Genomic DNA, 23,525 nt, shown 5'->3' with positions numbered 1-23,525 from the left:
ATGCAGAAATCATCTGATGAAGACATAGCTGCTACTAATAAATGAACCCCCAGGGAGAGCTTCAGAACCTCCACCTGCCAGACTGGTGGGGAGGGAAAATTCAAGAGTCCCTGACACCTGCTCAGGGCTGGAGTGGCTGCTTTGTCATGAAGCCACCCTCTGCGGCTCCACGTCTGTCCTACACAAACCCGTCAGAAGTCATCTATGGCTACTTACATGCTTACGTTTCCAGAATCGCCTTGGAACGTGGGTGCCCTGTGCACCCCCCTTGCCCACTGACCACTCTCCCACGGTGGGGTATCCTTGAGATAGTTTTCAAGACCTCTGGCTACCAAGGCGTCTCTCCCCATCCCTGCCATGGAGGGCGCAGACTGAGCACAGATGGAACAGGTAAGTTTTATTTGGACTTTCAACTTGTTCAGGGGGGCTCAGGGGCCCCCACCTCCCCTCCACATTCCCCTTCCCCCATTTCCCCTCCTGGGGGGAACATTCAAGGTACAATGCCACGGGTCTCTGGAGTCCTTGGCCCCTTCCCCACCTGATGCACCCCTTCACTCCTCTGCACTGAGGCGGCGGGTGTGAGGAGGCGGGGGCCTGGAAGAGCTGGGTCAGAATGGCACATGCACTGACAACAGCGCCCACTGCCGCCGCCCGGCTGAGACCCGGGGGAGGCTGGCAGTGGGGGGAGGGGTGGATTCATCGTGGGTGGCAGGCTCTTGCTGTAGGAAGCTCCCCACCTCAGCCCCCGGACCCCCTGGCCTCCTGCTTACCCATCCTTCTGAGGGTACGACTCTGAGGTAGATTTCACAGAGGGAATGTGGGTCACTGGGGTGTGGGAAGGGGGTTAGCTCTTTTGAATTTGATCTCCACAGCACCCTGGGCCCATCCACAGGTTCTGGCCTGGGACGCAGGGCTGATGACACCCACCCAGCTAACAGCGGCTGATTCACGCATGGGCTGCAGTGTGCCTGCTGGTGTCAGGAGCTCTGGTGGGGTCAGAGCGGGGGAGCAACTGCCATGACAATCTGTGCCTTGGTGCCGGGGGCTCCAGGGGGAGGGCATGGGCCTAGAAGGTTGGCACAGAGTCCCTGGCCGGAGGGTCACCATGCAGGGACCCCCGGCCCACAGGGCAGCCTCTTTAGGCTATACCCTTCCAGCCCTCCAGGGCCCTCCCTCTCCTCTCCCACCCTCCCTGTTCCCCAGGGTGGGCAGGGGGGGAAAACAGGGCTGGCCTGCAGAGAATGGCAAGAATCAAGGTGCCTCCTTCCCCCAGTGGCAGGCAGCCCACGCCACAAGCCCCGAGCCGACCATGGGATGGAGACACTGGCATCAGTGTGCAGGGCAGGCTCTGGAACCCCACAGGGAAATGTTCCTTGGGCAGAGCCCAGCCTGAGAAAGACGGATGTCTGGGGAGGGGCTGGGGGAGCTCCTGGAGTCCTCTGATACCCTCCCTCAACCCCAGGCCCAAGCACTAGATACCTCCTTGGATCCAACTGTTGTTTGAGAACAGAAAGGCAGAGGGAGAGGCTGGGTGAGGTACCCCCCTCCCGGTCCTAGCCCCAATCCCCACCTCCCATTGGAAGCCAGGGAGCTAGGGAGAACCTCGACTGACCTCCTGGGAAGAGCCAGGGCTTGAGTGGTGCCTGGACCAGGGAAGACAGCACACACGTTGACTTGTTGACTCAGTAGCTAGTGGAGGTATCTGGGGGTCGCAAGGGGCAGGGGCCCCCCACGAGATTCATGCAGCATTCAAAGTGAGTGAGTGCTTGGGGGTGATGGGAGAGGGCACAGAAACAGCCAGTGGGTGGGAGAGGCACCCTAGATCTTGCTGTTCTCCAGGTGGGAGTCAATGTGTTTGATGAGGGCATCATCCGGGTACCCGACAGGGAAACCCAGCTGGCAGAGGGGGCAGCTGCGAATGTCAGAGCCCACTGTCTCCATCAGCAGCTGTGGGGAGAGATGGAAGTCACTTACGGTCCCCAACCCTCCCTTGTGGTCCCCATGTCCCAGCCTGCTTTTCCCTGGGACCCAGGGCAGGGAGGGCTGCAGCATGCAGAAGGGTTCTGAGTGCCCTTTATCCAGCACCATGCCCTCCTCCCCGTCCCTGCCCACATTCTACCAGTTCTGCATCCACTCCCCAACCCAGGGCAGAGGGTCCACAGGAAGTGTGCGTAAGGGCGTATGCACACTCAGCCTGCCCGGCCATCTGCGGTAATGAGGAAGGCCAAGCCCCAGACATGCCCCCAGAGTGACTAAGCGCTGCCAGATAACCCAACGCAATGGATAATCCCAAACAACGTACAACCCAAAAATAATTTTCTATCTGGCTTTGGAATATATTTTGGTCCTTCCAGGTGACAAGGGTTGGATCTGACATTCGGGAAACTCATTATTTCGGTGAAATGATAAGCCCTGTCTTCCAAGACAGAGGGAAAAGAGCAGGGGCTCTGAGGCCCGATGGAGGGAGGTGGATGAGCAGGCCTGTCCCTGTGTTACCCACGACCCCCAGGGTCAGCGTGGCCGCCATCACCAACACAAGAGTAGACGCTTGCTACCCAGTGCCCCACTCAGGCCCTGTGCAGAGCGCCGTAGGCTTATGGCCTCCCTCTCAAGAACCCTCTAATGGAATCCCATAGTGTAATCATTGTCCTCATAACGCAGATGAGGAAACTCAGGATCTGAGAGATTAAGTAACTTGTCCAAATCCTGGTGGCTACTAAGTGGTGGAGTCAGCAGTTAAAGCCAGGGCTGTGGTTCCTAAGACCACGCCCTTAACCAGAGCCCTAAACAAGTTTCGGTGTTGCATAGGAACCTCTACTACCTACGCCCTAGGGAAGCGAGGGGGAGGAGTCAAAGAAAGGGAGCTCAGCCCATCAGGTGTGAAGAGGGTGGGGCTGTCAGGTCTCTGTCACCCATGCAGGTGCCCCACTCACGTTGATGGACGGCCAGGACTGTGCGTGCTCGGCGTGGGCGTAGGCCGTGGCGGCAGGCGACTCCGGGATGGGGAAGCCGGCGCAGAACGAGGCGCAGCGGATGGTGCCCGCCTCGGGGCTGGACGGGCTTGGGGGCACGGACCACTCCTCCTCTTCTGACGGCTGCTTCTCGAAGCGCAGGCGGATGCCCTCGAAGGCGCGCCGAGGACTGAGTGGCCTGCCAGGACCGTAGAGCTCCGTGGCGCCGTAGGCCCTTGGCTTGGGCAGCGTGGCCGCCTCGGCCTGCAGCCAGGACGGAGAGGCGCTCGCATAGCCCGCGCCCTCGGCCAGCTCTGAGTAGCTGCGCCGGCCCTGGAAGCCGGCCTTCACGTGGTGGCTGGGCGGCTTGGCGTAGGCGCGCTCCGCCAGCGACCTCTCCCCCGGCGGTGGGAGGGGCGGCGGAGGCCGGGGCTGCGGGGCTGGGCAGGCTGGGGGCCCTGGGGAGCGGCGCTGCGGGCTAGGGGACTGGCAAGGCGGCAGCGGCACCGGTGATCGGCGCTGCGGGACAGGCGACGGGCAGGAGGGCGAGGCGGGAGAGCGGCGCTGCTGGGGCGAGGGGCACGGGGGACCAGGGGAGCGGCGCTGAGGGACCGGGGACTGGCACGGGGGACAGGGGGGTGCCGCTCGGGCAGGCGGGGACGGTGAGGGGCACTGGGGAGCCGGAGAGTGGCGCTGTGACAAAGGTGAGTGCCTCTGGCCTGGAAGAGAAGCAGGACCAGGTTATGGGACAGTGGTGAGGAGAGATGTCAGAACTGAGGGTGAGGGGCTTGTCTGCAACCAAAGCTCACCCACTCTCCTCCCAACACGAGTGAAAAAGGATCAGGCAAGGGGAAAGGAAGCAGAGGGTGGCCCCAGGACACAGGACAGTAGCCATAGCTTCCCTACCTCAGGGTCCAGCCCTGGCATCCCCTGCCCGGCCCCATCTCACCGCCACTCCTGGCCTGCTCTTGCAGCAGAGTCCTCAGGATTCTCCCCTGCAGGGAACTCAGCTCCCTGAGCCGGCCCAGTTCCTCTGTCAGCTCCGTGTAAGCCAGCGCCAAATTCACCCTGCAGGACACCCCAGTCCCCTCACGTTATGGTCTCATCCTACCCATCCCCCCAGCCTGCCCAGGTCCTGAGGTCAGAGGGCAGGGAGTAGGGGATAGAAGGGAAGTGGGTTTACTACACAGCTATGCAGCAAGAGCTGGCTCTGCCCCAGCACCCAGCCCCCTCCTCCCCTCCAGGGCCCTCCTACCCCAACTGAGGAAATCCTCTTGGACTTTAAGGTCTACCTTCAATGCCACTTCTTCCAGGGAGACTCCCTCTCTCCCCAGTGAATGGTACCAAGGGCTAGGGCAGTGGTGCCCAGACTATAGGCTGATAAACTTGAACCCAAGTCTGCTCAGTTCCAGGTCCAATGCCCTTGCCTCCATCTCAAAGCTGCCTCTGAGCTCCTTTCAGCCCTGTACCTCTCAGGAGCTGCAGGAAGCCCTTTACACAGAGATCTCTGACAAGTTACTATGCCCCACACACCTCCAGGGGGCACCACTCACACTGAACACTTACTATCAAAGGCTGCCTTGTTCTGGAACTTCACTGGAAATTCCTCCAAGGTGGCGATCGCCACCTTCCTAGCGTTTTGTCCAGGGCCTGTTACCCACTAGATGTTCAGTAAGTGAATAATGAATTCGGCCTCTCCATCCATTTTTCTTTCTTTTTCTCTTTCTTCCCTCACTTCCTGCTCAGATCTCCTGGACACCCACCCTCACAACGCTGGAACCGACTCTGAGCTTGGCAAAGATTTCACCCACTTCCTTTTCTCCTTCTGTCTCTTTAGGTCTCTCTGACCCAGAACCTCTGAAGGCCATCACTCTCAGGGTGGCCCCTCCCCTATCCCCCACCCCCCCACCCCCCGCCCTGGCCTGCTCACACCCAGAGAGACCTTCCTGATCTCACCTGAGGCTCTGCCTTGGCCTTGGGTCACTGCCTCCTGTTCTGGGCTTGGACAGAGCCTGGGAGGCAGGGGTTTTGGTTTTCTGCCTCACCAAGTCCTGAGGGACTCTGGCACTTCGTGAAAATTGGCGCTGGGGGGAAACAGCGGGCAGAGGTTCAGCCTCTCCAGGCGGGTCTCCTCACAGGGGAGACCCTTCAGCCCCAGGAGCTGTAGGGCTGTGAGCAGGACCAAGGTGGAGAGTGCTCTAGACCCCAAGGGCCCTGTCCCATGGTGACAGACTTGTGAGAGAGGACGTATGTGGATGGGGGGAGTGAAGGTAAGCGTGAGGCCACCAGTATGATGAGGCTTGGTGTGAGAGTGAGTGAGTGTGTGTGTGTGTGTGTCTGTCTGACCCCAGAGGAGTGGAGGGGAAGTCCTGAGGTTAGGGCTTCAGAGGGCAGGAAAAGCCTAGGTGCAGAGGGCAGATGACTGAGCGCCCTCGCTCCCACTCTCCACTCACTAGCTGGCTCTCTTACTAATCCTGGGGCAGAGCTGGGTAGTGGGGGAGACAATGGCCCCTCCCACAGCAAAACTATTTTTAACCCATTGGGGCCAAAGCAAAATTACTGCAAACAGGCTGGGCTTCTGGGAGACAAGCCTACATCCTAGGGAGGGGGAGTGCCCATTACCCATCTGATGATGGGCAGAGGGTGGCAGGAGCAGAGAGAGAGGAAAGTCTTTTTGGGAAGCCTTGCTGAGGGGCTGCAGCCCTCAGGCCCATCACAGTTCAGCTCCGGGTCTGCGAAATGTCCCGTGCCCACCCATACCCATCTTATGGGCCTCGGGGGGGAAATGCCACCTCCCCCCCGAGGGCCGGTCTCTCTGTCCCACATTAACCTGGGGACTCCCCAATGGACAGCTACCCCCTTCAGACCTAGGACAATTTAAGGGCGGGATATATGTCTCTCCCATCAGACTGGGAACTTTCGAAGAAGCATGCCAGCCCCTCAGTGGTGGGGACGGAGGGTTCTGGGCAGGGCAGTGATTTGGAGTGCCCTCCTCTGACCAAGCAACCACAGTTTCTGCTGTATCCAAGCGTTCACAGTCACTGCTGTATCTCAGGCGACAGATACAGGCTGCTGCCTTCATACCCCGCCTCGGAGTATCTCGCCTGCCACACTCAGTTCCCAGGCCTGTATCTCTCCCCCGCTTGCTTCCCTCCCCTTGTCAGGAGCTAGCCCAGTTCCCACAGCCCAGGTCCTGGCACCCTCCTCACAACGAAACAGCAGAGTAGCAGGAAATGGAAGGAAGGCGTCCCTGGCCCAGAATGCCCAGCCCCTCTCACAGCTCTGACCTGGGTGTCTGGGGCAGGCGGGGGGCTGTCCTGCGGGAGCCCCAGGCAGCCCTCACAGAGATCTCTGAGACCTGCCAGGTGGTGGGACCCAACCTCCCGATGCCCCATGACCCTTCTGGACCTCCCCCTTAATTGGGTGTTTCTCCCTACCTCACTGAAGGTGCACAGGCGCAGGCTGCGAAATAGGCTAACGACCTGAATGACTCACATAGAACACAGTGCCAATTCAGTGGAAAAAATCTCAACTTCACAGCACAACCAAGAGTCGTACACATGCACCTGAACGCACGTTCCGTTTCCTGGCTTCCTGGCCCACACCTGAATGCTATTTTCCACCGTCGAGACTGCTCAGGAAGGATGGGTCAGGTGAGTGGAGGCAGCTGGCTGCATTTGGGTACTTCTTTATCGCTTAAACTATGGGGGAAAGCTCTGAGTCTCTGAGAACCTGAGAGGGGCCCAGGGAGAAAAGAATCACAGATCATCTGTAAAAGCGCTCGTCACGGACCAGGCATTATGCTAAGAACTTCACTTAATATTCACAATAACCCTACAATGTTGTCGCTGTTATCTCCATTTTACAGGTGAGAAAATGGAGGTTTCCAGAGCTTAAGTCCTTGGCCAAAGTCATAAAGCCTAGTCATAATGGAGTTACTGGAATGGGAGCTCCAAAGTCCAGGTGACTGACCACACAGCTATAGCCTGCCTTCTAAACGGACTCACAAAGCAGGGGAAAGGAGAGATGGAAGGCAGCAGAAGAGGAGGAGGAGGAAGAGGCTGGGAACCTCGTAAGTGGCCTGGGGGCCCTGATCACCACCACCCCTGCCCTGGGAAGGCGCTAGACACATGTGGAAGTGGAAGGTCAGAGCTGGGAAGAGGCTGGCCATGGTCACAAAGCAGTGGTGACACAGAGCAAGGAGGCCAACATGCTCTTGGCACGTCGGCCCGCTGAGCTGGCACCCTCAGCGGGGCCAGAGTGCAAATGGCAGAGCTGGCAGGAAGAAGGCAGCCTGTGCTTCAGCCCTTTCCACCCTTCACTGGTTTATCCTTTCATTCATTCTGTCTGCGAGTAATTCAGGGATCTCAGAATTCATCTAGAAATAAAAGCCTTCACCGTTCTCGATAAAGCTACTGAGGTGAGAAAGGTCACAGACCTAAGTACTGAGGTGAGAAAGGTCACAGACCTAAGTGTCCTCCTCTCTAACAGGCCTTTTGCAGCCTCAGCTGGGAGACACATAGGCTTCTGAGAGCAGAGTCCTCCCCAGGGAAGTTCTCTGTGCACCCTGTGCCTCGCTGGAGCAGCAGTGAGCCTGTGGCAGGGTTGGAATTCAGGCCTGCGTTGGGTCATGGATTAGAACTAGGGATGGGCTTAAGGCTGGGGTTAGGGTCAGATTAGGGCTGGGGTTGACAGTTCATTTTCCGTCAGGATTGTGGACAGAGGGGTCCAGATGAGGGATAGAGTTAGAGTCAGGAATGGAATCTGTATTAGAGTTAGGGTTGGGGTGAGGATAAAGCTGGCCAAGTCATCAGAATCAGCAAATGACTAAGAATCAGGAGGAAAACAGGAATCCAGCATTCCCAACCCCTCCATCCTTGCCCATAGCGGCCCGCAGCTGCCCCCAGCCTCCTCACCCCTGTGGGTGAATTTAGGGACCAAACTTTCCACCACCCACAGGCACACCCTACATTAGTCTTCCCACCCGACTCCCCTCAGGGAGGGGACCACAGGCACCAGGCCGTGGAGCGGACTTGAGGTTGCGGACCAGGGGGAGGAGGAAGTCGCTTTGCAACAACCCAGTGCTCCACCACTTCCTTTCAGGCGCCTTGAGCCCCTTCACGCTCCTCGCTCCTCAACCAGCTATGACTTGCGGTCCGCAGAGCCCGGCTCTTCATGGCAGCCCTGCCGCGCTTCCAGCGCGGCCACATGTCTTCTGTGTCTAGAAGCGGGCAGCGCACAGCGCGCAGCTCCCGGACAGGCTGGGAACCAGAGTCCCCAGGGAAATGAGGAGGCCACGCATCCCAACTTGCCCAGGACTGCCCAGGTTCACACAAGTTGCCCCAGCATAATTATTAATAGTGCCCCCTTTCACTTTCAAAGTGATCAGGTTTGATCAACAAATCATCTGGTCGCCCCTGTATTAGGGCCTCCAACCTGAAGAATCTGAACCAGAAAAAACACCCCATGTGCCCAGGAGCTGCTCGATATTTGCATCTAACTTCTCTGATTACTTACTTCTGTGTGCCTCGGGCGGGCGTGCTCAGCTGTTCAAGAGGGCAATGCCTTCATCACAGTTTCTTTTTGTTTTTGGTTTGTGAGAATTAAATGAGATTTTACAAGTGAATTGCCTTGCATAATGTCTGGGGAGGATGCAGGATGGGGGCAGGGGGAGTTCCTGGGAGACAGGAGGGGAAGGGGAAACCATTTTGATCCTTGTTTTGGAGATACCAGCTCAGCGACTTTGCTTGAAAACTGAGGGGAGGATGTGGAGTCTCCCATGGAGGGAGAGATGTGGTAAGAGCTGCTCTCTGCCTTCCTGGCAGGGAAATGGCCAGAGATTGTTCAAAGCCAACCAATCCCTCAGACCACAATGAGGTGGGAGTGGTGGGCCTCAACTTCAGAGCCCCTCCCCACCCATGGGGAGCTCCCAAGGCTGCGAGTGTTCAGGGGTTAATTCCTGTGAGCGCTGCTGGGTGCCCTGGCTGAAGGAGACATGAAAGAAAGGAAGTAGGGAGGGTGAGAAGCGTGAAGGGGGAGGCCTTGGGCCGGCTGCTTCTGGGGCATGAGGCTCAGCTCGGGGTACATGGGGGTCTCCGACTTCCGTCCTGACCCACCCCACACTGCCCTTGACCTCTGTGCAGAGTTTCCATCCTCTCTCTCGGAGTTCACACTTCTCCCCCACCACTAACCGCAGCCCACGCAGAGGCTTGTGGGCGGAGAGAGGGGTGTGGGGGGTGGGCGGAAAAGGGCCCAGGCTGCAGCACTGAGCCCCCCACGTTGGGAAAAAAGAAAGACCTATAGTTGTCCCCCTCATTACTTATACTGAGCCCCACATCTTCACATGGGTGGACCCCCCACGGATGAGCTCCCCCGTTCACTGAGCCCTCATTTCCCTCACTGAGTTCTGCCCACTGAGAGCCCTCAGACCCCTGAAGGAACCCCCTCTCCACAATTTCCCCTCCACCCTCAGCACTGGCCACACCCTCTGAAAGGCGTCTGTGATGGGCCCAGAGCAAAGGGGGCTGTGGGTTCTGCACCTCCCACCTCCGCTCGGACCCTCCTGGGGTCCTTACCTCCCAGTGCATCTTCTGGAACAGAGTGGTCTCCACTCCCACCTCCTCCCTCATCATTGCCTTTGGCCCGAGTGACCCCCTGCAGCTGTTCCTCTGGGGCAATTTGTTCCCCTGGTCGAGGGCCACGAAGGGGCTAACCAAAGGGCAGGGACCCTGGAGTGTGGCCGTCTGGTCTGGTCGGGTCTGGCTGCCCACTTTCAGAGGCACACTGATGACCAGAACTTGCAGGCCTGGGGCTGGGATGGGAGGGACCGGGAAACCTTGAGGCTGGGGCTGCCTCCCAGGTCTCAGCGCAGGTAGGACCCACGTCGGAGAATTAACAGAGTTGGAAGAAATGGGGGGAGGGACTATTTTAACACCCAGGACTCCCACAATACAGCTGACTGCCCTGGCGATGTCCCAACTGAGAACAAGTGGGAACCTTTTGGGGGACACAGGAGACTCCCACAAAGGAGTAGGCTAAACGCAGAAATTTCTGTGGCCCTCTCTTCAGCTTTGGCACCCCCACCTGGATGGTCCAGCCCCTGCATTCCTCTTCTGGGGAAACCCACAGGTAAAATTCCCACTAGTGGGAGGGTCAGGCAGGAGTAGAAAGAAGGGGAGGGGCCAGTGGGGGAAAGTGAACTGACTGCAGGTGACTGAGGCCTCCTCAGGTGGGAGGCCAGGGGAGTGAGCACGGGGAAGCGGACTATTACCAAAAGGAGCTGAGTTTATAAGAAAATAAAACTACTGGGGGAGTGAGGATTTCCTCTGAGAATTAACTCTTGCCAAGCTGGGGCTGTCCAGATATACTCAACCTGAGAGGGCGAGACTGGGCAGGCAGGGCCTGGCTGGCTCCGGGGGCAGAGGTGCAGGAGGTCCTAGGCAGTGTCTGAACCACTGGGACTGCGGGAAGGCGGCAGGGGATAAGGGAGTAAACCCAGCTCATCCCTATGGCCGAGGGCATTGGGGGAGGCAGGTGCCTTGGGGGGAGGGAGGGAAAGTGGCTATTCTGGCCAGAACAGCAGAATGGAGGGTCTGACCTCCAAGAGCACCTTCTGGGAGGGGTTCTCTTTCACCCACTCACAGCCTCCACCCCCTGGGACCCACCACCTCTCCCCTGCCCTCACCCCCTTGTCATCTCCCTCTCCCATCTCTCAGCAGTGACTGACCCCTGAGCCCATGAGGAAAACCTGGGGCCAGAGAAGTGAAGCCAGTAAAGCAACATCACTCAGGACCCCAGCTTCCCTGCATTCAAAGTCTGCCTGTTCAAACTCCAGCCCAGCCACAACCCCTGCCGCACTCCAGGGCCGGCCACCTGGGGGACTCTTCACTGCCGGTCTTTGAAGAAGGGTTGGACTCAGTGACACGTAATGTGTGACTTTTGGGGCAAGATTCTAGAGTGTGTGTTCCGGATCTGGGCACACAGATGAGGAAGGGCCCTGAGCCCCAGCCGCAAGCTAGGGTGGACCCTCCCCACCAAGGCCCCCAGTGCCCAGAAGCAACCTAGCTAAGGGGTCACACCCACCAGTCCCACAAGCTGTGTTCTCATCCCCCAGCTATCAGAGCTCCACCCAGGCCCTCAACCCCGGGTGCAGAGGGAGGTGAGGAGTATCCTCAATTGGCCAGAAGCTGAGAGGAAGGTGAGGAGGACAGTGAGCTCTTGCTCCTTTCTGGGCCTCCGTCTTCCCCTCCAATGAAAGTAGGGAGTCTGTGCCACACACCTCATCTCAGGGGAGAGGGCTTAGGCGGAAGGAGGTTTGCGCTCTATTTCTCAGAAAGCGGGAGAGGATGAGCTTGTTGCCGATGTGAAAGGCATCGGGCGTACTGCTACCAGGCTGCCACTCACCCTCTCCCTTGCTGCCCAGTGCTGCCCCAGAAGCTCCCATCATTAGGCTCCTCACTGACAGAGCTCCCTCCCTACTTCCTGCTTCCCCTCTTTCCTGGCAGGACTCCCAAGGGACACCCCAGCAGAGTATGTTCTAATTCCCCTCAAGGAAGTCTCTCCAACCCTAAGCCTCAGCTTTCTCTCTCCTAAGATAGATGAGGCACCACAAATCCTGAAAGAGGCCACCTCCTTCCTCCTTGTCAGGGAGGGGAGGGGAGGGTGAACCCAACTGCCTGGGCCTTGTTACTGGGACAGAAAATTCAGCCCCAGAGAGGCCCAAAAACTTACCAGGGGATATAGAACATAGTAGCAAAGTCACTGAGGAAGCCTCTCTCAACCCCTGTAACCTTGAGAAGACACAGGCTTGGGTACCAGAGGAAAGCAAAGGGAACCTCCCAGAACCTGCACAGCCCCAGAACCTGTCCTCCTTCCTGTGAAGGATGCAGAGGCACACAAGCAACTCAAACCCCACAGCTCTGATGGCTTGGAGAGAGGTCCCTCAAACAACACCAAGGGGGAGAGTCAATCAAGAGGATGCCTGGGAAACACCACCCCTGGGGTATAAAGGTTAAGAGGGAGAGGACTATTAGCCCTGGCTGGTGTAGCTCAGTGGATTGAGCACCGGCCTGCAAACCAAAGGGTTGCGGTTCGATTCCCAGTCAGGGCACATGCCTGGGTTGCAAGCAAGGTCCCCAGCAGGGGGCACGTGAGAGGCAACCACACATTGATGTTTGTCTCTCTCTCCTTCCCTTCCCCTCTCTCTAAAAATAAACAAATAAACTCTTTTAAAAACCAAAGAGGGAGAGGATCACAGATGTGACTTACTGGTCGTCTCCAACTCTTTTGACCCATGCCATGTCCCGCTCCGACTGGCTGGAGGCCAGGTCCTGAGGGAGAAGACGGAGAGGTCAGATGCCAACCTCACCTGGCCTGGACTCCCCTTCTTGACCATTCCCAGGGCCCAGATGCACCCAGTGAAGCAGTCTTAGACCTCTAGATGCTATTTCCAGCTGCCCCCAGACCTCCACAGAGCTGTGGGGGTGCCAGAGCAAGGGCCTGGGGTCCATACCCTGCTGTCATTTACCTGGGCCCGGGTCTCCTGCAGCTGCTTCAGTTCCCCCTGTAGCCGTTCACACTCGGCTTGGAGCTGCTCCTCCCGAAGCTGAGCCCCCCGGGCTTCTCCCTGGGCAGCCTCCAGAGCCTCTTCCAGGTGCCTCCGCTCCAGCTCACTTGCACTCAGTGGCGTGGGGCCGGGCCAGCCTGCTGGACGGGGAGAGGACAATGTCTGGCTGAGTGCAGCTGTTGGGCCCCTCCACTGACTCCAGGATCAGCACAAAGTGAAAGAGGTGCGGAGTGCAGCATGACGGACTCAAGCAAGATAGCTGGAGGACAGATACCCCAGGATGAGAGATACCTCTATGGAGGGCAGTGAAGAAGGAGGAGTTAAGCTGCTTTTTCTAATCTTCCTGGAGGCCAGGGAATTGTAAGATGGCCTCTTGAAGGGCTTCCCTGGCCGGACTCAAGTTTCTGAGCATCCTCAGGGGCCTCTCCTAATCACAACCTAAGACAGGCAGGGGACTCTGGGTTGGGGTGCCCTCTGCTGGCACCTATGAGAATTGCATGGGGGTAGCCGGGGTTGCAGGAGTTGAGCGGATTTCACAGCAGAAATTGGGGTAACTGTGGATGAGGCGAGTGAACAGATGGTAGAGAAATTTAAAGCATTGTAATGGGGTGTTTACTACCTGTGTCCAAAGGCGTGGAAATGGGAGTTTGCCTTGGGAAGTTTGGGGTGGGGGAACCGGGGTCCCACTGAGATCTCACCGTGACTTGAGCCAGATCCCCCTCTCAGAGCCAGGTAGTGCAGGTCCAGATCAGCGCAGGGCGGGGCCGAGGCAGGCAGGGGGCTCAGGCTGGTGAAGGCGGTGTCCCGGAGGCCTTGCTGCTGCCGCAGCTGCTGCTCCAAACCACAGATCTGCCGCAGGTGGGTCTCCACCAGGGCCCGCTGTGCGGGGAAACAAACGAGTGAGGGTCTGCACACGTCCAGGGTGCCCCTTTAGCCCCCCAAAGCTAGGACTTTGCCTCATCTGAATAACCATCACCCTCAAACTGAGCAAACAATAGCCCCAGGTCACACATCCTAACTCCACCCTCCAAGTGGCCATGAGTTCGAGGTCTCCTCTCCCAGCAACTGCAATGCAGATGATTCTGGCTACCGCCCCTTGCAAGGGCAGAGTTAATACCTCTTCCATGTCACTAACACACAGGGACACTTACAAGAACCCTCAGCCCCCTGTCTACACATTGCCTCAGGAGCATCTCCATATGTGACAACCACTCTGCCTTCATCTACCTCATCTCTACATACGGATAACCGCACCTACCACTTAGGGTTAGCTAAACAGATAAGAACGGTGCCTGGCACATAGCAAGCGCCACGTACGTGTTTTTCATTATTAAAGCACAGCATTTTCACATGAATGCCCACAACAGCTCAGCGAAGTTATTTGCCCCACTTTTCAGAAGAGGAATGGAGGCTAAGTGACTTGGCCCAGGTGACAGTGAGGAAGAGTCGGCAGAGACCAAGTCTCCTGATTCTGACACCCGCCCACTTGCTCACATGCATGGCCACACCCCAACCCAGAATCACACACGTGCCAAGACCCATCCCAGCAGCCACAGATGCTTCTGGTCACCTTTGCCCTCACCTACAAAGCCTGCTGGGAGCAGTGCTGTAGGCATAGGGTGGACCCAGCAGGAGACCCCAAAGTACACAGACACATGTTCTACAGGGTCGCTTACAGTGTCACTGCCTATCACCGCATATTCAGGATGTACAGTCACTCACAACCTATCGACACACAGCCCCACTCACAAGGCCAAATGGGGACTCACAGACACACACGAGCACAGCAGGGTGTACTCCCCAAGGACACACACACGGCGACACACAACCTGAGTCACACTCCTCAGCACCCAGCTCCCTGGGCCTCACCATCTCCCCCAGCTCTGTCTCCAGGTCGCTCTTCTCCACACAGAGTTTCTCGTAAGCCTGGATCATCTCCCCGAGCTGTTCTTCCTGTTCTTTATTCTTCTGCAACTGGATGGGGCCCAGAGGGGTGGGATGCATGCCAGTCAAGCCCACCAAAGACTTGGGGGCTGAGCAGCTCCCTGTGCCTTGCACCCCCACTCCCAATGCCTGGTAAAGGGGCAGGAGGACCTGCAGCCAACTCTAGGGAGGAGTGTGGCCATCTCTGATCCAGGGGACAGAAGGCCAGAAGCTGGTGGGTAGGGGAGGTGTCAGAAGTTGATAGGAGCAAGCTTAGGGAAGGCCGAGAGGCCTGCAAAGGGCTCACCTCATGCTGGAACTGGTTGAGCCGTTGCTGTAGGCTGACATTCTCCACCTCCAACAGGGAGCCATCCTTGATTTCATACAAAGAGAAGCCATGCTCCTCTCCAAAGTCATTGATCAGTGGATACTGTGGATGATGGGGCGGGCCCTCAGGAGCGCTGGTGCCTGGCTCTCTGCCCAGGCTTCAGTCTCATTGTGCCCCCACCCTACAAGCTGCCTTGGAGTCCCCCTTCTAGTGGGATCTGTACATTCAAATTCCCATGGGCCTGTAGGCATCTCTCACTAACCAGATCTTTTTCAGATCCCAGGTCCCAGCACTCCAAAGCAGATCCCTCCTGATCTCTTCCTAATTGGTACTGAGCTCTCCAGAGTTTCCATCCAGAACAGCCACACCCCTCACAGGGGGCCTTCAAGTTTCAAGAGTCTGTACCCTGACCCTTCTTGTGGTCCCTGGAATCTCTGCTGAATCCCCAGTTCCTGCCATTCAGCAACCCCCCCCCCCCCCACACACAGACAGACCCCATCATTTCCAGGTTCTGACCTTGATCTCATAGACTTTGAGGCGATGACGGAGGTTGGCATTCTCCCTCTCCAGACCCCCCAGCCGCTCCTTGATGTCTCCATAGGCTGTGATGAGGGCAAAGTGCGAGGCGGAGCACATGTCTCCCCCAAGCGAGGGGTCTCCAGGAGCGTCCAGCCACACCTCACTGGGGCCCAAAGCTTCCTGGGTCAGGATGCTGATATCATCCTCAAACATGGACTCCATGGCAAAGGCCTGGGCTGCGGTACCCCCTGGACCTCCTGGGAGAGCAGGAGACGATGGCCTGAAGCTTGTCCCCTGATATCCCTAGTCCTGGCCCAGGGAGCCCTGTGGCCAGCTGAGATGCAGCTGGTCCTGCTCCACAGTCTCCCACAGTCCCCTCCCAGACTACCAAGCTCCATCTTCTCTGCATCCTTTAGGGTAAGGGGCTGGGACCAGGGGAGGTCTTGTGGGTGGGGGAGTGACAAGTTGGGACAAGTAAGCCAGGCGAGCAGCAGAGAAGGGCTCCTTTGGGAATCCAGTGGACAGGAGAGAGCTGCCTTCTCAGCATGCAGCCCAGCTGGGGGACTGCCTTGACTCACTCCTCAGCCCTTTCTCCATCTCAGGCCTTACTTCCCCAAATACCTCTCATCCAAGCTCCTCATCCTAGGTCTCTGGCACCCTTGGCACCCCTGGATCCTCGCTAAGGAAGGCTCAGTGCTTCTGGGAGGGTCAGCCCTACCACTGTCAGCACATCCTCTGTTGGGCCCCCGCCCAGCTCCCCAGCTTCCTCCTGCCGGATCCCAGAGTTCAGGAAAAGGAAATGCCTCCCCCACTCACACTCGGGCTATGGCAACCCTCCAGGCCCGCCTCACCTCTGACCTCGGACACGCAGGAAAAGTCCACGCAGAGTGTCAGAGGGTGCACAGAGGGGAAGGGGTCTCTGGGAGAGGGCCAGGGCCCAGGTGAAGAGGACTGCCAAAGAATTCCCAAGGTCCCCCTGTGGGCCTGCACGCAGAGATATGGGGAGCCCTGGGAGGGGGCAGGAATGACTCAGGGCTCCTGAAAGAGTAGGCTAGGCGAGGGGGTGCGTGTGTACTTCTCCTGGCCCTGTTTATGAATGTGTCTGTGGTTGGCATGTGTGGGGGAATGTGTGTGTCTGTGAATGAGTGTAGGTGTGTCACAGTCAATGAGTGCCTTAGCGGGGCTGCGGGTGGGGGTCGGAATGGAGTTGGGAAGTGGCCGTGTGTTTTGTGTGTGCGTGTGTGCACGCGTGCGTGAGCGTGTGTGAAGGGTGGGCACGTTCAGGGCCGTGGGTCACGTGAGGCACTATGGGAATGTCCGAGGTGTGTGCGTGCGCCGGAGCCCGTGTGTGCGTAGGACAGGGGGCTCCTGAGTTGAGACAGTGAGGTCCGCGACCTCCCAAAGCCTGGCAGCAGAGCCTGGGTTGGAACGGGCGCAGGCCCAGCCCCGCTCCTGGCCCCTCCACCCATTAAGTGACAGGGAAACGTGTGTGACCGGGTCTGAGTAAGGAGTGTGTGCGCTTGTTTGTAGGGCTGGCCCCACCTTTAACCCCTTCCTCCCAGGCCCATCCATCCCCTCCCCCCAGCTCCGCGGGCCAGCGGTCACCACACTCCCCCTACCCCCCAGGCCCCCTGCCCGCCACCTCGGGCCCAATCCCTGGGCCGCCTCGACAACTGTTTCCTTTCTCTGCATTCTCCCCTCCGCTCAGCGGCCCGGAGTGAGAGCCACGGAAGGCGGATGGGGAAGGGGTGCCTTCTCGGGCCCGGACCCCTTCTGCGGCCCCTTTAAGAGCCGCCCTCTAAACCCCTTCAGCTCCGCCGACAGAAATTGTCGCCCCTCCCCTCTCGGAGGCTGAGACCACACGGCCCCCTCCCCCGCGGCTGGCCGGGCCCCGGGTACCCCGTCCCCGAGACGGGGAAGGGGCTCCGGAGGCGGTGCGGCCTGAGGAGCAGCGGATCAGGGCGAAAGGGGAGTATGCGGGTGGCGGACGCCAGACCCTTCCGCTCCCCGCCAACCTGGGCCAACTGCCGGCTAACCTCCCGCCACCTTCTCCCGGCCCCCCTAACCGCGACCCCTGGGGGGGCTGGCCCCGGGCGCCGCTCCCCTCCCCCGCCCAGACCCGCCGGGGACTCACAGCTGCCGCCGGTTCCTGCTTGTAATCGCAGCTTATCCCCTCCGCCTGCTCCCTCCCCAGACGGGCACCGGTGCCCCCACCCCCCTGGCACCGCGCTCTGCTCTCGCCCTGTCGCCGCCGCCGGGTCTCTCCCCACCCCCCACCCCTCCCCCCAACCCCCCTCCCTCCCTCCCTCCCGCCCCGCTCCTCCTCCGCCGCCGCCGCCTCCTCCTCCTCCTCCTCCTCTCCGGCTGCTCCGGGTTTCTCCAGCTGGGAAGGCGCCCGGGACCCCGCCGCTGCCACCACCACGTGGCGAGGGGCGGCCAGCCCCCGCGGTGCGGCCCGGCCTGGCAGCGCGCCCAGCGCCCACTGGCTCCCCGCCGCGCCGGACCCAAGCTGGGCGCCCCCTCCCCGACGCCTCCCTAACGCAGTGTGGCGTGGCTTGGGGTGGTGTGTATTGGGGGCCCCTGCGGACCGTGCCAGGGGTCAGGTGCTGGTTTGATACTTGCTTTGGGGCTGTACATTTTAGGGGAAAGTGAGGTTATTTATTTGGGTGGGGTTTTATTTTTGGTCTTTGCTCTTTTGGGAAGGCAAATATTAGCCCTACTCTTCGTTGCTCTTGGGCATTGCTCTGATAACAGATACACACCAGCAGCTACTTCGGAAGAGAAAGTGAGCTAAGGAGGTCAAAGGTTCAGTTAGGAAGGGGACGGCTTTCATCCCACACACACAATCCCCTTCCCCTAACACACAGGAACACCCACAGGCCAGCAAAATGAAGAAAACACCCTTTCCACATGGATTATTTGTGCATCTGCCAAACTGCTGAGCAGAAGATGAAAGTTTGGGGGGGAGAGGTTGGTTGGGTGTTTGCCACTTTCTCACTGTGTGACCTTGGGCAAGTTACTTAACCTCTCTGAATAAAGTTGGGGATAATTCCCCACCCGTGCAACAATGGGGAAAGAATGGGGATCAGGGCTAAAACTGCTGACACTCAAGGTGTTATGTATGGGTCGCTCTCATCAGCCTGGCTGCAGGTAGGGAATGGTGGGGAAACTGGAGGACTCTGGCTAAGTCCTGACAAGCCAACCTGGAAGCAGGGTGTAAGGTGAGGAGGCTCAACATATAGCTGTGAAGCTTCCTATCCGGAAGAATTCAGGCTGCTGGGGACCTGAGTCTACCTTTCTGGCTCCTGGCAGGTAGAAGGATGAATCTGGAAGACGGAGGAGAAAGAAAAAGTTTTTCTTGCTGTGAGCTTTGAGGAGCGGCAGCAGCAGCAGCAGCTGCTGCCATCTTACCCCACTGTAGGGAGAAGATTGGACTGAGGGGTGAGATTCTCTCCCAGGAGAGCCAGGAGGGGCCTTGGACTCTTTCTCCTCAAAGGGATTCAAACTGTCTTCCTCCTCCTCTGGGTTCCTTTTATAGTCCAGAACAGGAAGGCAGGTCACCCAAGTGCTCTCTGAGGCACTGGCTCTCTGAGCCATGTGGGACAACCCACCTGCCCTCAAGGGTGTACGAAGGCTACCTAGGACATGAAGGCTACCTAGTTGGGACATGTCACCCCACTAATCCTGAAGACTAGGCAGGTGTCACCGTCCTTAATGCTGCACAGGTTCTTTCCTGAAGCAGAAGACCAGGCCAAAGACTGGAACTGGACTAGAAGGTGTGGTGCTCTCTGGGGCCTCCATGACCGTGGACCTGGCTACCGACTAGACCTGTGAACTGACTGGCAAACCTGCCTCACTGGAAAGGATAACGGGTCCAGGTGCCGCCTGAGCACGAACTCTGCACTCTAGTAGATGAGTTGTCAGCCCCTGCCGCAGCTGGCCGCTCAGGGCACAGGCCTGGGTCACAGCCAAATGGTTTATCCTGGGTTCTAGGTGGTTGGTAACAAAAACCAAGCAGAGATTAGGCCTTAGGTGTCCCTGAAACATCCCTTCACCACACCCAGGCTGGATGGACCTGGTCTCTGTTTTCTGGTTCCGCTGCTCACACACTTCTGAAAGCAGGGACTGACTGTATCCCATCCACTTTCCTATCCCCAGGTGCCTTGATGCTACTTGCTCACGTGCGTTAATTCAGCAAAGATTTCTTGAACATCTATTTATGTGCTGGATCTGGAGCTAATACTCTAGTAGCGGAGTCAGGCCAAAAACAAGGATTAAAAAATGAAACAATTACAAATTGTGACAAGCAGTAAAAAGAAACAAGGGAACAAAATAGAGAATGGGGGTGGGATATGCTTTAAAGTAATCAGAGCAGATTTCTCTAATGAGGTGACATTTAAGCTAAATCTTTCTTTTAAAAAAATATGGTTATTGATTTTAGGGGGGGAGAGAAACATCAATGTGAGAGAGAAACATCGACTGGTTGCCTCCCATATGCACCCCGACCAGGAATGGAACCCCCAACCTTTTGGTGTACAGGACGATGCTCCAACTGAACCACACCAGCCAGGGCCAAGCTAAATCTTAAAGAGTAGGGAGTATTCTTGGTTGAGTGAATAAATGAAAGAAGCAGTGTGACCTTTGGATTAGTTGTTTCCCAGCTCTTGACCTGTTTCCTCATCTGAGAGAGCTGGAGACTGGTCTAAAGTTCCTCTAAGAACCCATGACACTATCAGGGCTCACCACGGTAAAGGCAGAAAATGGGAAAAACCAGGGGCACGGTCTAGGGAAAGTGAAGTAGGAGCTATGGTGGGAGAAGAGGAAGGGTGGCAGACAGCTGGCCAGGCAAGAGTTGTAAAAACTTCTACACAGCAGCAGGCGGCATTCGCAGGCACAGTGAGAGAGGACCCGCCCCCACTAGTTGTTGGTAGGGGAGACAACGCCAAAGCAGGGCTGAGTTGCTCCTGCGTGATTCCCCCTTGGGGACCATCAGGGAGAGACCGTCCCCTACTCTAGAACTTTTGCTCTGGAGAAAGACTTTGTCTTTCCAGTCCTGTTCTTGCCTGAAAAGAGTAGGAGGAGATGGTGTTTGTTAGCAGCAGGCAAAGAAATTGAGTCAACATAAAACTCAGATGACTCAAACAGAACCAGGCGGGCAGGAAAATTGATTAGACACATGTGATAATGCAGGATCTGGGGGCCACCTTAGTCCCCCAGTTCTAGACCTTAGAAAATTGGAGTTCACTGCAGAACCATTCTGGGACTCCAAATGCAGCCTGCTGGTCTTCCCTCAAAGCAGAGGTTTGGACAGTGGTAAAAAAAAAAAAAAAACACCTTTATTTCTTCACCAAATCCCCAAATACCTTTGGAAGTAGCACATCCTCTAATCAAATTAGCCAGGTTTAGGTAGAAATTGTTTTAATAACTCTATGCTTCATGTTCTTCACAACTGTGTTCATTTCTGCTACCAGCCAAACAGAACTTTGAAAAAATTAGTTGTTATAGTACTACAATTTTGAATAGTTACAAGGCATTATCCATTACAGTGTGACCTCCATAGGGTGCAAATTTTACTTGCTTCATTCGCTAATTTCTTAAACAGTGTTGGGCACATACTATTTCTTGATCAATTCATTTAATTAATGCACGTGCAAGGCCCTGTGCTAAGAATAAGAACTTCATATGCATTTTCTTTCACTGAGATTTTCTATTTTACAGATGAGAAAACTGAAGATCAGAAAAGTTAAAGAATTTGCCCAAGGTCATACTCAAAAGACTACACAGTATTTTGAAGGGCAGAGCTCAGAAAACAGCAAGCATTGCTTATTGCTATGGAGAGCTTACACAGAGCTATTTTTCTTTAAAAAAAAAAAAAAAAAATCCTCACCCGAGGATGTATTTACTGATTTTATTGAGAGAGGGAAAAAGAAACATCAATGGGTTGCCTCCCATACCAGGGATCTAACGCACAACCTAGGTATGTACCCTGACCGGGAATCGAACCTACCACCTTTTGGTGTGTAGGAGGATGCTCCAACCAACTAAGCCACTCAGCCATGGCCAGAGCTATTTAATTCTCTTTCCCTCAGGACAGTGACAGGTTGCCCCTCATCAAGAGCTCAGGCAGGTGCCAAAGCTGAGATGTACTTACCTTTTAGAAAATAAGGTACATTCCACATTGAGGAGAGCTCAGCTCAAGAATTTAGGGCTTAGGAGCACCTGGGAGAGGGAACAGCTCAGGCTTCAAAGGCCTCATGCCCAGGATCAGCTGACAGCACTGGGGTAATTCAGATGGGGAGCTTACTCAACAACCCAGTGGCCACCAGGCACCACTATCCACCCTGCCCCCAGTCCTGGTTCCCAAAAGCTTCTGGCTCAGAGGGAAAAAGGAGAAGTGCAGGGAGACGACCATTGACTGGTATAGCTCAGGGGGTTGCGTGTCATACTGAAAGGTCACTGGTTTGATTCCAGGTCAGGGCACATGCCTGGGTTGTGGCTCAGGTCCCCAGTTGGGGGCATGAGAGAGGCAACCGATTGATGTTTTTCTCCCTTTCTCCTTCCCTTCACTTCTCTAAAAAGGAATATAACCTTTAAACAAAAAGTTCAGGGAGATGGTTCAATCCCTAATTGGGAGGAAAACTGACTTCATCCTTGAATGAAGGGTTTGACAGTTGCCAAAAGGTTAACAATGGACTTCATGATGAATTAAGACAAAATCGCTTTACTATTTAATTTCAAAAACACTTCATCCAGGGCTCTCTCTGCTTCACCACAAACTAAACTTGTTGGGAACAGAGACCCATCTGGTCCTCCAAGCACGCAGCTAGGCGAGTCCAGTGGGACAAGCAGTCTGTGGAGTCAGCATTGCTTGCCTAGCCCATGTGACTTTGGGCAGGGTGCTGAACCTCTCTGTGCTTGTCTCTACCTCTGTAAAATAAGACTAAAATGATGCCTTTCTTACAGTGTTGATGAGGATCATTTTTATTTACCGCAAACGCTTATTACAAGCCTGGCACCTGCATAAAGTGGACGCCACATAATGACCAACTACGGACTAATCCTGTTCCTGTTCCTGTGCCTGGCCAGGTACCTCAGTTGGTTATAGCATTGTCCAAATACACCCCCGGTCAGGGCACACACAAGAAACCAACCAGTATGTACATAACTGCATGGAACAACAAATCAGTGTTTCTCTCTCTCTGAACAAAGCAAACCAAACCACCGAGGACGACCTGAATACATCCAGCAAATGCGAAGCGAAAGAGCTTTAAGTCTTCTGAGGCCTTGCTGTTCCCAGGTTTCTGGATGCTCTGCCCTTCAAAGGCTAAGTAATGCCATTACAGAAACTCCCTGAACTGTACTGACATGTCATTAGTTCAACAAATATTTATTGAAGGTCTACTGTATGTCAGGTGCTGATCCAGTCTGGGGTTACAGTGGTAAATAGGACAGCCCAAGGTCACCGCACTGAAGAGCTTACATTATAGTTGAGAAAACTGGCAAAAAAAAAAAAAAAGCAAACAATAAATTTAAAATATATTTTTAGACAGTCCTGTAAATAGATGCATACTCTGAATCCGTACAACATGGACCTTGAATTTATATTGCTAAGATGCTGATAGCATCTGTTTAGGGCAAATGTGAGAAAAGCTTGGATTTTGCTCTGTTGGACGTGAAGTTGAATTTGAGCTCCATGTGACCTTGGTCTTGTGAGTCAATTTTTCCACCCTTGCTTCCTCAACAGTGTTAAGATTGTTGTCCAGAGAGATACAATAAAACATACAAAATCTTCCCAATGTTTGCTCTTTTCCACTTCAGGCAAGAAGCCTCGCTATGGCCAGGTGGAACTGTAACTTTGTTCTGCGTACTTTTTGGGTGTTTGCTGCTGGGGAGGGGTATATGGGAATGGGGAGTTACCTGGAGAACTGTTGAAAAGGAAAAAAAATTGGGGGTGGGGGAAGCAATCCTTCCCTGTCATTTGATAATGAACCGATGCCATCTGTTTCTGTAAGCACACCTTTACTGGAGAAATGTCCTTGGTCGGTTACCACCGCTCAGGATTGAATGCAGTCTGCTAAGAATCACGTTACCCTCTATGACCTAGTAATCCAAAATTGGGCATAGACATAAAATATTAGAACTTGTTTATATTTACTTTTCATATAATTGATTTTTAATTCTATTTTTATGTCTCATGATTACACAATATACGGGTACAGTAGTACAGGTACATAATTCA

General features: G+C 55.8%; 1 protein-coding gene across 4 annotated transcripts; it reads right to left on the bottom strand.

Annotated features, from left to right (window-relative positions):
• Positions 1–377: 377 nt before the first annotated feature.
• On the bottom strand, positions 378–17,539 carry TBKBP1 (TBK1 binding protein 1). 4 transcript variants are annotated; one of them, XM_053911521.1, is made up of 10 exons: positions 17,421–17,539; positions 15,284–15,543; positions 14,747–14,869; positions 14,386–14,490; positions 13,215–13,395; positions 12,478–12,656; positions 12,219–12,280; positions 3,901–4,019; positions 2,934–3,670; positions 378–1,947 (listed from the first exon to the last, which is right to left on the bottom strand). In XM_053911521.1, the coding sequence occupies exons 2-10, from the start codon at positions 15,506–15,508 to the stop codon at positions 1,819–1,821; spliced, it is 1,860 nt and encodes a 619-aa protein (XP_053767496.1). In that variant the 5' UTR covers positions 15,509–15,543; positions 17,421–17,539; the 3' UTR covers positions 378–1,818. The 4 variants fall into 4 exon arrangements, with proteins under 4 accessions (XP_053767496.1, XP_053767497.1, XP_053767495.1 ...); XM_053911522.2 differs by lacking the exon at positions 17,421–17,539 and adding an exon at positions 16,138–16,840; XM_053911520.1 differs by lacking the exon at positions 17,421–17,539 and adding an exon at positions 15,908–16,111.
• Between the last annotated feature and the right edge of the window lie 5,986 nt (positions 17,540–23,525).

Source organism: Desmodus rotundus, chromosome 9, assembly GCF_022682495.2.
Source record: "Desmodus rotundus isolate HL8 chromosome 9, HLdesRot8A.1, whole genome shotgun sequence".
Lineage (NCBI taxonomy): Eukaryota > Metazoa > Chordata > Mammalia > Chiroptera > Phyllostomidae > Desmodus > Desmodus rotundus.
Note: the sequence above shows the minus strand (reverse complement) of the source record. Positions and strands in the feature narration are given on the sequence as shown.

Bases quoted from the DNA above. Each gene is read 5' to 3' on its own strand.
- TBKBP1 (XM_053911520.1), bottom strand. The intron at 13,396-14,385 runs GTGAGGCCCAGG...TTCCCCGCACAG, and splicing joins AGACAGAGCTGGGGGAGATG to CGGGCCCTGGTGGAGACCCA. The intron at 3,671-3,900 runs GTGAGATGGGGC...CTTCTCTTCCAG, and splicing joins AGAGCAGGCCAGGAGTGGCG to GCCAGAGGCACTCACCTTTG.